At 39.2% G+C, this 11,439-nt stretch overlaps 2 protein-coding genes across 2 annotated transcripts; both read left to right on the top strand.

The window, feature by feature from the left end:
- The first annotated feature begins 442 nt into the window (after positions 1 to 442).
- Positions 443 to 4,554, top strand: LOC144634760 (G patch domain-containing protein 11-like). Its single transcript, XM_078493782.1, has 6 exons — positions 443 to 752; positions 1,215 to 1,256; positions 1,774 to 1,985; positions 2,571 to 2,693; positions 3,135 to 3,216; positions 4,424 to 4,554. Exons 1-6 carry the CDS (start codon positions 476 to 478, stop codon positions 4,477 to 4,479), a joined length of 792 nt encoding a protein of 263 aa, XP_078349908.1. The 5' UTR covers positions 443 to 475; the 3' UTR covers positions 4,480 to 4,554.
- Positions 4,555 to 6,873: 2,319 nt separating this feature from the next.
- Positions 6,874 to 8,818, top strand: LOC144634298 (uncharacterized). Its single transcript, XM_078493216.1, has 3 exons — positions 6,874 to 6,993; positions 7,935 to 8,079; positions 8,659 to 8,818. The coding sequence occupies exons 1-3, from the start codon at positions 6,924 to 6,926 to the stop codon at positions 8,747 to 8,749; spliced, it is 306 nt and encodes a 101-aa protein (XP_078349342.1). The 5' UTR covers positions 6,874 to 6,923; the 3' UTR covers positions 8,750 to 8,818.
- The last annotated feature ends 2,621 nt before the right edge of the window (positions 8,819 to 11,439 follow it).

Raw genomic sequence — 11,439 nt, 5'->3', positions numbered from 1 at the left:
TTAAACAACCAATCCTGGCGTTTTAAAATTTGTTATAAAATTGCTACCAGTAAAGGCAGGTCACGACGCTTGTAAGGGTCGTGTCCACAACTCACCACTGTCAAATTTAACAGACTGAATCAACAAAGTTGATAACATATGGAAAATTTGCATTGAGCTCGCATTTGTTTAAGTGGCGTAACAGTACCCAAGGGGCCAATTTACTGATTTCATACCTTTTCGCGATTTTAGCTAAGAATTTATCGCTTAGCTCCCTCAAAACATTCACAAAGGCCGATTTCAAATAAATGTTATCACTGTGTTTGTCCGTGTACAAAATAACCAAAAAATAGCGTCCATTTGGAACATTTTCAATGGCTAAGAGTAGTCACGTCACGACTTCTGTAACGCGTCACGCACCAGTAGTTGCCCGATCACCCGATTGGCCAATTTTCCGCGAGGGAATGGGAACGATAGCTTTTCAAACAACTTCAAGATGGCGGACGAGGATGAAGAAGATTACATGTCGGATAAATTTCTTCTGGGTGCAGCTGAAAACGCTCCAGGTTTAGTTCCAGACAAGATAGCAAAGAAGTACAGGAAGGAGATGAAGCACAACGAGTTATGTCAGCGTAGCAAAATCAAACCAATGCGAGAACGTGAGACAGAGCACCGTGAACAAGGACTAGCTAGTGCTTTGGATAGTAGTAACAAAGGTTTTGCCATGCTCCAGAAAATGGGATTCAAACATGGAATGGGTCTGGGAAAAGATGGTACGTTGGTTTAAGGACCTAGGAAATGAAATAATGCCTTTGAAGTCGCTTTTGTTTGGGGCTAAATGTAAACTAGATCGTAATTAGATAATTTTCCCAGTTTGGTTTAAAGTTAGGCTAGGTCTGACAGATTTGCAAGATGGATACATTACTCGTCAAATGTACAAGAGTGAAAGAGGTGTAACGAAGAAAGTTAATTGGAATTTAAAAATTCTTAGTTATGATCAAAACACCATAATGGTTATAGGGAGGAAATAAGTTAAAGAAATTAAAAAAAAAATAACAAAAAATGAATTTAGGTTGTCAGGCCTGAAACCGGGTTTAAACTTTGGAAATGGGGTGAGAAAAAGTATGGGAAACCATGAAGCTTTTGTTGCTACTGATTCAACTGAATGCACAGTACTAAATTTTGCTGCTTAATTATCTATAGTAAATACTCTTGTTTTGTCTATTTGTTTTTAGGAACTGGCAGAGCAGAGCCAATACCTTTGGCTGTAAAGGCTGGTCAGTTACTTTTTAATTGTACAAAATGAGGAACATGAATATGCCAGTTAACTAGTTGATGTGGCAGCAGTACTGTTTTAGTGATCCTGGCAATGTTACTGCCATGACAATATGGCATTAAGGGGCTTTAATAATTACAAAGTTTCACTGAGAAAAAATAATTACGGGGTTTTGTAAGCTGGTCGACTTGACACTGGTTGTAATAATAGCTTCAACTGAGTGCATATTGTATTTCTATTAGGTAAATATGTGAAACATTTGTGCTTTCATTTTTAGTCAATGAATATTAGTTGGTATTTGAACCAGAAACAGTAGACTCTAAGACTAATGCTGTTCAGTAAGCTTGATCACCACCTAAGGTAACCTGTAGTGCATGCATTTTGGTCAAGTTGGAATAAGGTCAAAATACTTCTTCTATGTGACTAAAGCAGGGAAACAGGTAAAATTCCTGTGAACAAATGATTGCACTGCAGGCTAAACTGTCCTAAAATATAAACTGCTCAATTGCTTTCTTTAGATCGTGGAGGCCTTGGTCGTGACATGCTGTTGAAGAGACAGAGAGAGGTAAAGGAGGCATTAAAACATGAAACTGCAAAGAAGAGAGTGAAGATAGAACAGAATCAGAGAGAGAACTTTAGAAGGCATATGAGTGGCAAGTTTGCTGAGAGACAAACATCAAGTGATTTGTATAAGAGCCAGAAGGCTTGTGAACAGCTGGACAAATCAAAGGTACTATAACCCTACAGCTGTATGACTTTTACAAACATTACTAAACATTTGAGGCCTCTTTCTATCTAGCCTATTTCTCTAGCCAGAAAGTGAATTTGATTTTCATTCCCTTTCCAACTGCTTCAAGGCCTATGGATGCACAAAATGATAGGAGATTAAGCTTACCATCTATCTATTGTAAACACTTTAACAGCGGAGAAGAGATGGCACACTGGTGAGACTGCTTGTCTCCCATGAATATAGCCAGAGTTTGATTTCTCCCAGCTGCTTTAAGTGGGTTGAGTTTCACTTCCTACAGGGTTACTTCTCCACGTCCAATGAATCCCCCCCCCCCTTTAATGAAAACCATCAATAATTCCAAATTCAAATTCGACCTGGATAGAGGACCTGCAAATTAACCCCAGCTTGAGCTGATGTAGCTTCTTCTCTGAATATTGTAATTAATAACTTTGCATGTTGAGAATGACTAAATGTCATGTTACCAAATTTACAGAAATATAAATAAAAAAATTAAATTGAATGAACATAATTAATAATTAGGTATTTATTGACTGAAGACATATCAATTTGCGCATACCCCCACAGGATTTACCTTGTGTTGAGAACTGGTTTTGGCCAGAAACGAAAAATGAAGATGATGAGGAAGAGAAGGAAGAAGATACGGATGAAGAGGAGGAGAAGGAGGAGGAGGAGGAGGAGGAACTGGAGGTTTGTTGTGGGGGGGGGGGGTGGGGGAGCTTTGAACATAATTATATTTTTTGTGATCAGACTGTTGCGAGAAGTGGGAAAAATGTAGAGAACACTTGCCTGCAGCACATACTTACCGTATTCAACTGTCTGTGATGTTTTTAACATTTTATGACATTTCCATTGTTTATAATTGTCTAGACTATAGAATAATGTGGTTGATTTTTTTACACTAACTATTTTATTCTTAAAGTTATTGCAAAAATGCCAAAATGGCCATTACGGTTATATTTAATAATTTGTTAAAGTTGAACTGAGTAACACTCACAAAGTAATAATCTTTACTTCAACCTCTCTTTTCCATTCTTGTGAAGTTCTTAGAAGAAGTCTCTAATAAACCAAGTATCTCAGTAGTTGAATGGTTGTGAAAGTGTTTATTTATTTTTTACATTTTCTTGATAGCCATCAGAGAAGCTTGTACATTTGACCATGTATCTGAGAAGAACCCATCAGTACTGTATTTGGTGTGGAACCAAGTTTGATGGTAAGCTGAACAAGTAAATGGGGAGCGGAGGTGAGGGGAGGGGTTATCCCACATAGAAGGCAGTAAGTCTAAGTGATCAGGGCACTAGTCTTGTTTTCCAGAGCTTCTAAAGTTTAAGCCTTCCACCCTGTTTCTAGCTAGATTTTTTTCCTTGATAGTCCTGGGATCACTTCTTCGACTATATTTTGTAAATAGGCAACTGGTCAACGTTTTGCCAGTTGGAATTCTTAGCGTGTTAGGTTCATTTGAAATAATTATATTGTTACTTCTGTTTGAGTGACATACTTGAAGACTGGCTTTGATGGGAGCTTAAGGAAACAGGGGTGTAATTACAGTGTTTGAAGGGAAACATCTTTTTGCTCGAGCTATCAGGAGGTGCGATAAATCCATTGAGATTCTCATTCCATTGAGAAGTTGAGATTCCACTGTTCATGTACATTAACAACAAGACAAAAAAAAGGACGAGGGGAAAAATAGTTACTACTCTTCCTGGATGGGTTGCTTGTCTATTGCAGAATATTTCCATTTTGTTGGTTACTGTGTTGGACCTTGGATCAAGGGGTCAAGGCTTGAGCAAGGCTAGGGTGTTGATGTTGTGTTGTTAGGCAACGACAACAACAACAACAACAACTTTACACCCAAAAAAACAAACAAAAAAAAAGAGGCAGCTCAGACGGGAAGTGGGCATACTGTAATAAGGTCAGGAAAATTATCAACTATACAAACACAAACACACAAAAAAAAACTAAGTGCAAAGAAAAAAGGAAAAAAAGATTGAAAATGAGTATTATAGTAAAATATAAAGGTTCAGTAATAGCTTGTGATAATGCTTAATTTATATTTTTTCTTAAATTGTTTAAGTGACAGAAGCTTAATGTCATCACTGATAGCATTCTAGGCAAGAAACTTTACTTTCAGTATGTATCCACCCAGGAGTATAAATGGGTTCCGATCAATAATTAGGGTAATCTGACAAAAATGCCGGGGGTAACTAACGAAGGACTAGCATTCCATCCTGGGGGAGGGGGTTGGTAATGCTCCTAGCTGCCTCATGCTACAGAAACCAAAGTACTTTACTTGCAGGGTAACTACAATTAGTTTTTTACAAAGCTAAACACCTTTAACATCTAAATAAATTTTTTCATTCATACATTTTGTAACTACCAAGAATGGCCTATCCAAGGCTTACAGTTCTCTTTTGCTTTAGATGATCAAGACATGGCTGAAAACTGTCCAGGAGATACAGCTCAGGACCACGAATAACAATGAATGAAACAAGCAGAATGAGACGATAAGACAGCTGATGATTTGGGTTCCAACGAAAAGACTCTATAGATTCTTCCAGAAGCATCAGTTTGCTTGCAAAACCGATTTGCAATGGTGAAAAACCAATTATAGGCGATCGGGTACCGACGGCATGCACGGCTAGAGTCGAGCGATAACCGACTGTGCACGATCAGCACCCGACGGCATATCGATTACAAAGAGAGCTGGAGTAGACTCGAGTGCAAAGTCCACAGATATGATACTCAGCACTATGTATCAAAAGTAAAAGACAATATAGGAAAATGCATATGCGAAGACGCAGAACCTTTTTTTTTTGTAAAAAGAACAATTATTTCAACGTATATTTATAGCACATCCAGAAACCTTTTAAGTCAAACAGCTGACGCGAACAACAAAGAAAGCATAATTCCCTGGAATCTACTTATTCATGTTTTAAGTGAAAAATTAGCTCATTACAACAATGAAATTAAAATATTTTCAGCGAACCTCTTGGGAAATCTTTTTAACCTTACTTTAAGTATATTAAGATCAATGTTATTGTACGTTGTTACCAAGATATCAGCTAATAAAAGGAGTTTTGTGAATTGTAGTTACGATTTCAATGGAAAAGCAGGTTTTTAGATGCGTGCTGAGGTTAACCTAGAGACTTTCTACTATTGAGGTACTTTGTAATATGAAAATTTTAGGAAAACAGTTTAAAGCAATATTGAAAAGTGTGAATTGGCCCTTTGTTTTAATCACTAGTTTTAATTTATTGGCTGGAAAAATGAATGTTTTGCTTCGGAAAAGCCAGGACATATAAGATATTGTACCTTTCATCGTGAAATTTGAACCGCTTAAGTCTCTACGCTGGCGGGGTAAGCATGTAAACTTGATTCATTACTAAACCGCTTCTGTCAATCAAAACCTGTGTGGCATGCTGTGGCCTATAAATGGACAGTGCGCTGGACTCTGGATCGAGCGGTCCCGGTTTGAGCCCTGTCGGTATCACTACGTTGAGTTCTTGGGCAAGACTCTTTAATCTCACAGTGCCTCTCTCCACCCGGGTGTATAAATGGGTACGGACGAAATGTTGGGGCAACCTGACAGAATGCTGGGGGGTTAACCTATGATGGACTAGCATCCCACCCCGCAAGGGAATAGCAATACTCCTAGTTACTTCATGCTACAGGGAGCCAGTTCCCAGGCTGGAGCCACCAAGTTTAAAAGACTTTACTTTTAATACTTATCTAGAAAACCTACTCCGGGCACGTCACTGACGTTCGATTCATGGATAGAAAACTCTTCATTTTATTAAACCAAGGTTTTAGCTTTCTACGTTGCACAGCTAAGGTTTTCTCTCGAATTCTGAGCCCATCTGGCAATAGTATCATGATTAAAAAACCCCGCTAAATATGCCTCCGAAGTGGCCGCCAACTCCATTTTGCCATACATCGCTCTTACGGAGAGCGGTTTGTTTGTCTGACTTTTGTCCGAGTCACACCGGGGGTTAAAATTCTGTGACGTCATTAGTGCACTTTGCTATTGGACGTCTTCGTGAATTTTCTGTCGTGCGTAACCTTTATCGGGAACCCTACATTAAACCGAGTAGATCATTCTTACTCGAAAGGAAACAACTATTTAGAAAAAAGGCAATCGACAAGTTTACTATTTTCAACCAATCCACAGTATAACCAACTTCGCGACTGACAAATATAACAATTCCTCCGCGAAGATAGGAAATTGTTAAACTAAACTACAAAGCAACTGTAATGATAAGTTCATTACAGAGATCTTTGATTTTATACATTACTCCTTAGACCCAGCCTCGACTTGAGACAAGAAAGAAAATTTAACTTGACATGGAGAAGAATGAGAGATTTGGGAGAGGGGGGTAGGAGGGGGCGGCGAAAGGGGGGATATATGACTACATATATTTAATTTAATTAATTTGTAGCGCGTGTTTAAGATGCATTTACTACCATGATTAACTGAAATTAAGTTATGCAAAAACTCATATTGTCATTGCCCAGTATATTATCCAACAGAAAAAAGTTAGCGAATTTAGCCAGACCAAACTATTGTGAGATAATTTCTTTCATTTCTTAACGGAAAGAAGGTGTAATGACCGAGCAGGTTTCCTCTCCCAGTAAAGTTATCCGTAGAGATTTGCTACTCAACTTTGCAAATGACAGAGTTTCCTGCAAAGAACAGATGCTAGCTTTGTCCAGTAAATATTCCACAAAAAGGCGAGCCTTGTGTAACCGAAAAGAGAAATCGGGCTACAATGAGATATTCGTGGTATATCACTAGAAAAAAAAAAATACCACCACAAAAACGACGGAAAAACATCAACGCATGTATTCGGCCATATTTGATATTTTCAGAGAACCTCATGTGAATAACCCTTGTCATTGAAGATCTCGAACCCTGTGGATTGAATGGATCGTTACAACGCGCAAGTAACCCTGATTTCACTCCTGTTGGCCGCTTTGTCTTGTAATTGTGAAGGTAAGAAGCTTGTTTGCAATAACCGTTGAAAAGTAAGTAACCTTGAAAAATATCCTTGATATGCTGATTTCAGCAGGAGGGGGACTCGGTCACATGATGGCTTAGTCAGTCGATCGGTCGGTCAGGAGGGCAGGGGAGGAAGGGAGAGGGGAAAAAAGAAATTGCAAGCTTTATATGGAAAGGGTACATAAAAAAGAAAATTGAACTTGGCCAACAAATTGCAGTAGTAGGGTGAACTGTGAAAGCTGACTCAGTGCCTCAGCGACTTAATTAATCACTGAATCAAAAGAGATGCATCAATGAGACGTGCAATTACTTATGCTTCATAAAATTTTCTTCACTCGATTATATAAGCGAGCCGTTTTCGTACGCGACCGAGCAAAAGAGAAAAACCACTGCACAAGACACAACAAGTGGAGTTCTGAATAACTAAAGCCTGGTTTTCACTAGCGACGCAAAAAATGTAAATGTAATTTATTTACCCACGTGACACGGAAGAGCTCAGGAGCTCGTAAAGACGTGTACGTGCATCCAAGATCGAATTAGAATTTGGAGTGTTGGTTTTTGTGGAGGGAGGAAAACCAGAGAACCCGGAGAAAACCCTCGGAGCAGGAACGAGAACCAACAACAAACTCAACCCACATATGGCACCGGGCCGGAATCGAACCCGGGCCGCATTGGTGGGAGGCAAGCGCTCTCACCACTGTGCCATCCCTGCTCCCCAAGCACAAGCGCAAGCACAGGCGCAAGGATAACAGGTCTTATTTCACCGTGAAAACAGCTTTGACGCAAGCAAAAGCACAAGCGCATTGCATTTTGATGCTTGTGCTTGCGGCAAGCACAAGTGCAAGGATCAAAATTTGTCCTTTTTGCGTGATTGCGCTTGTGCTTGCATCGCTAGTGAAAACCAGGCTTAAGTTGTTTTCATTTCTTTTACCCAGGAACTACCGGTTCTGAAGCAGCAGACTACAAGACACTGGTATCCCTGTGCATAGCCATAGTAATCCTGTTTACCGCCTGGCTAGCTGTTCTTGTTTTGATTTTCTTTTTCTACTGGCGTTACCACTTTAGAAATCGAAAAAACAGGTCAGTCTAGATTGCTAACAGGTAAGTTGACGCTACAAACGAGTTAGACCAGACTAAGACCTTGTTCACACACTTCCGACATAATGGCAAGGTCATTCTAACGCAAAGAAGCATCTTCTGTTGATATCTGAAGCCAGCATAACAACTTCAACAAAACACTGATCTTTCTTTACAAGGAAGAAGAAGGATCAGTGTTTTTTTATGTCGTTATGTCACTAGTGTGAACCAGGCTTAGGAGCTCTCTTTCACGTGACCACTGCTCAACGTTCACCATCAAGACCATCCGTATATAATAATAATAATAATAATAATAATAATAATAAAAAAAAAAAAAAAAAAAAAAAAAAAAAAAAAAAAAAAAAAAAAAAAAAAAGAACTTATATGTCTGCTTCTCTCCTTTCGGAACTATAATAAAATAAAATAAGTAAAAAACGATCTGGTCTATTTACATTAAATTATACTACATTTTACGTAGTCGATTTTTTGTTGACTTCTGCCTGTATTCATGATACTGTTGCTGTTTACCTTAATTCTAATTCTTACCCCCTCTTACCTCGTCCCTTTTTTTTCTTTTTCAAGAAATGCCGTGAGCCATGCAGACCAGCTGGATCACGACGGAGATGACAGAGTGGGACTCGGTACCAGGGGACATTCCGCTACAATCTCCTAAGATACGAACTATGAAACGACGCAACAGGTCAACCCAGACCGAACCCCTCCTGATTGAGTCCCTGGTGACACCAGAAAGACCCTCGAACCGGCTACCTCCTATCAGTACACAATAATTTTAATTATAGGAATTTGTTGAGGACTATAGAATCAAACAATACAGTCGGGCAACAAGTGCCGTTTTGGATGTGCCTAATCTGCACTTATTGCATACCTATATTGTTTACGTTGGTCCAAGCATAAGACCACTTCCACCAAGCCCAAATGTTTGATCTTTCGAGACCAGCTGCCTGTCACTGATCACAGAGAACCTGCAGACCGATGAAGCGGGGTTGTATATACGGGCTGAGAAAAGATTCAGCTATCAAGATCGTTCTCATATTATCTAAAAATGTACAATGAACATTAGGTATCTTGAAGTAATTACTTTTGTCTGTGTGAATTGAGTTATGAAGAATGTTTAACATGACAATTGACTTAAAGAAATGAAGAAAGAAACGATTATTCTTGTGTAATAAAGAAGAAAGAGGTTAATAAATGAGCTTAAACGCACTTGGTATTTTTATTTTAACACAATCGCATCAACAAGAACTCTCACTGCCCACTAAACTCAGCGCTTCGCGGCAAACTGACAAAAAGCGGGGATACGACTGTGAGCATATTCCAGGTAACTTTTTAAACTAATGACTACCAGGTGCTAGGATAGTTGAAAAGCTTAGCCACGAGGAAAGACACGATCACAGTGAGCGTGACGAGACCTTGACATGTTTTAGTAGGTTACTAAGATATGAAACTCGATGTTTTGCTAAGTTTTGTACTCAGCTTGTACTGCTGCGATTGTAGATCTTCGAGTTGTGTCCAAGTCTTGCAAACAACCCGCTCTTTGGCTAAACAGTCGGGCAGCGGATCAGTCTGGTTGGTGACGAAACAGATATGTTTATTTGACAACGAAAAGTATATTTTAACACATATTTGTTTTGTTTTCGTGTGTTCATTTCTCTGTCGTAAGGGTGTAAGGGTCAGATTGTGACTTGATAATTTTTGTTAGGGCAGGCTGTAATGTTTTTCTTGTAGATAAAATGGCTGTACATTTTATCCGACAAGGTGTAGCTCGGATGGTTTTCCTTCTCTGCTCAACAGCTTGTTTTTCGAAAGGTAATTTAAGATTTTGTTTTGCAGATTTCATCGTACATTGTATTGTTCATTTGAAAGTTTTATTGTGCCGGTAGTTTATCAATTCATTTCAACTTAATAGACCTTTTTCGCTTGGGCGTTTTGTTGCTCCATTACAGACCATGCATGTGATGATACTCTAGAATTCTTGCTTTCAAATTTTCAAATACTTGCGTGTATATGATTGAATAAATTTTATGTGGATAAAAGGAAAATTCTCTGGAGAACATCACGTGGTCTGTAATGGGAAAACAAACCGCCCAAGCGAAAAAGGTCTATTTGCCCAGTCTCTTAATTATAAGTATTCATTTGATAAAAAGGTACTACCGGTAATTTCACATCACAAAACTTATGACACTCGCGAGCTCAAACAATCTGATCGCGCGATAAAAATTTCTATTTAGTTTCGCGTGACCCACGTAAATAATTATAAGAACGCGGACTTATCCCAGGATACAATAGACTACCTTGCGGCACGCGCGAGTGGGAGCGAAGCGATACGGCGGGAAGGAGAGGCGCCAATTAACTTGGCTTATCAGTATTCCTGCGGTTTAATTGCCGGGGTGGGAGTGAAAAATTAGCAGAGATCGATGCAGTCTCATTCGCGGCTTTGTCGCTCTTGCGCGTGCCCCAAGGTGAGCCTGCTCTTAGGCTAAGGATTCGGGGATAAGGATACAACGGAACGGTGATCCACTACTAAGGACTGGGTTCGTATTTTCTTTTCTTCAGGAGTCAGAAATAACTCATCAAACACAGCTGATCAACTTAACGACGATGGTGCAATGGATTCCGTGTCCTTAGCTGTTCTTCTTGCGGTCATTTTGTCTCTTGCGTTACTGTTATCTGTAATTTTCCTTTTCTTTGTTTGCAACAGACTTATGAAGCGAACGCCGCACAGTTCAACATAACAAGTTGATATTCGTCCAGTAATATTGAGTTAGTTCTTGTTTATCTGAGCTGGTTTGGTGAGTTGCAAACAGTGGAACCTCGTTAGACTAATAAAACGAAATACTCATTAATAATACAGTGTAAGTATTTGAGGCACTCGTATGCAAGACTTCAAAGCGGCGATGACGAAAGTTTAGATGAATTTTAGGGAGCTTTTCATTACTCAGAACTGGCCGGTCAGAATTTCGTTGTTAGTCAGGGCCGGGTTGTTCGAAAGACGATTAACGCTAACCCAGGATTAAAAGATGATCAAGATTTTAATTTCTCTTGTTTTAAAGGGTTTCCCAAAGCTAATATTTTGTTAAGTTTGAGATTGGTCCATGTCAAAACTGTGGGACAGAAAATATTAACAGAAAACCTCAACGAAATTATATAAAATTGAAATCAAATTTCACGCTAATCCTGGATTAGCTTAATCATGCTTTGAACAACCGGGCCCAGAATTGTCCTGTCAAATCAGTCAATGCATAAAGATTTTACACTGTTGTGGTGGATTTGTGGGCTAATCTCACATTCAAAACCACGGGACAGGCCGGCCAGTTCTAAGTAATGGAAAGCGTCCTTAGTTTC

Source organism: Oculina patagonica, chromosome 13 (genome assembly GCF_052425735.1).
Source record: "Oculina patagonica isolate OP01 chromosome 13, crgOcupat, whole genome shotgun sequence".
NCBI lineage: Eukaryota > Metazoa > Cnidaria > Anthozoa > Scleractinia > Oculinidae > Oculina > Oculina patagonica.
The sequence above is the reverse complement of the archived record's forward strand: the minus strand, read 5'-3'. Positions and strand labels throughout refer to the sequence as shown.

Coding starts and splice junctions, on each gene's coding strand:
- LOC144634760 (XM_078493782.1), top strand. CDS start 476: ATGGCGGACGAGGATGAAGAAGATTACATGTCGGATAAATTTCTTCTG. Junction 753..1,214: donor AATGGGTCTGGGAAAAGATG/GTACGTTGGTTT, acceptor ATTTGTTTTTAG/GAACTGGCAGAGCAGAGCCA. Junction 3,217..4,423: donor GTGTGGAACCAAGTTTGATG/GTAAGCTGAACA, acceptor CTTTTGCTTTAG/ATGATCAAGACATGGCTGAA.
- LOC144634298 (XM_078493216.1), top strand. CDS start 6,924: ATGGATCGTTACAACGCGCAAGTAACCCTGATTTCACTCCTGTTGGCC. Junction 6,994..7,934: donor TTTGTCTTGTAATTGTGAAG/GTAAGAAGCTTG, acceptor TCTTTTACCCAG/GAACTACCGGTTCTGAAGCA. Junction 8,080..8,658: donor TTTAGAAATCGAAAAAACAG/GTCAGTCTAGAT, acceptor TTCTTTTTCAAG/AAATGCCGTGAGCCATGCAG.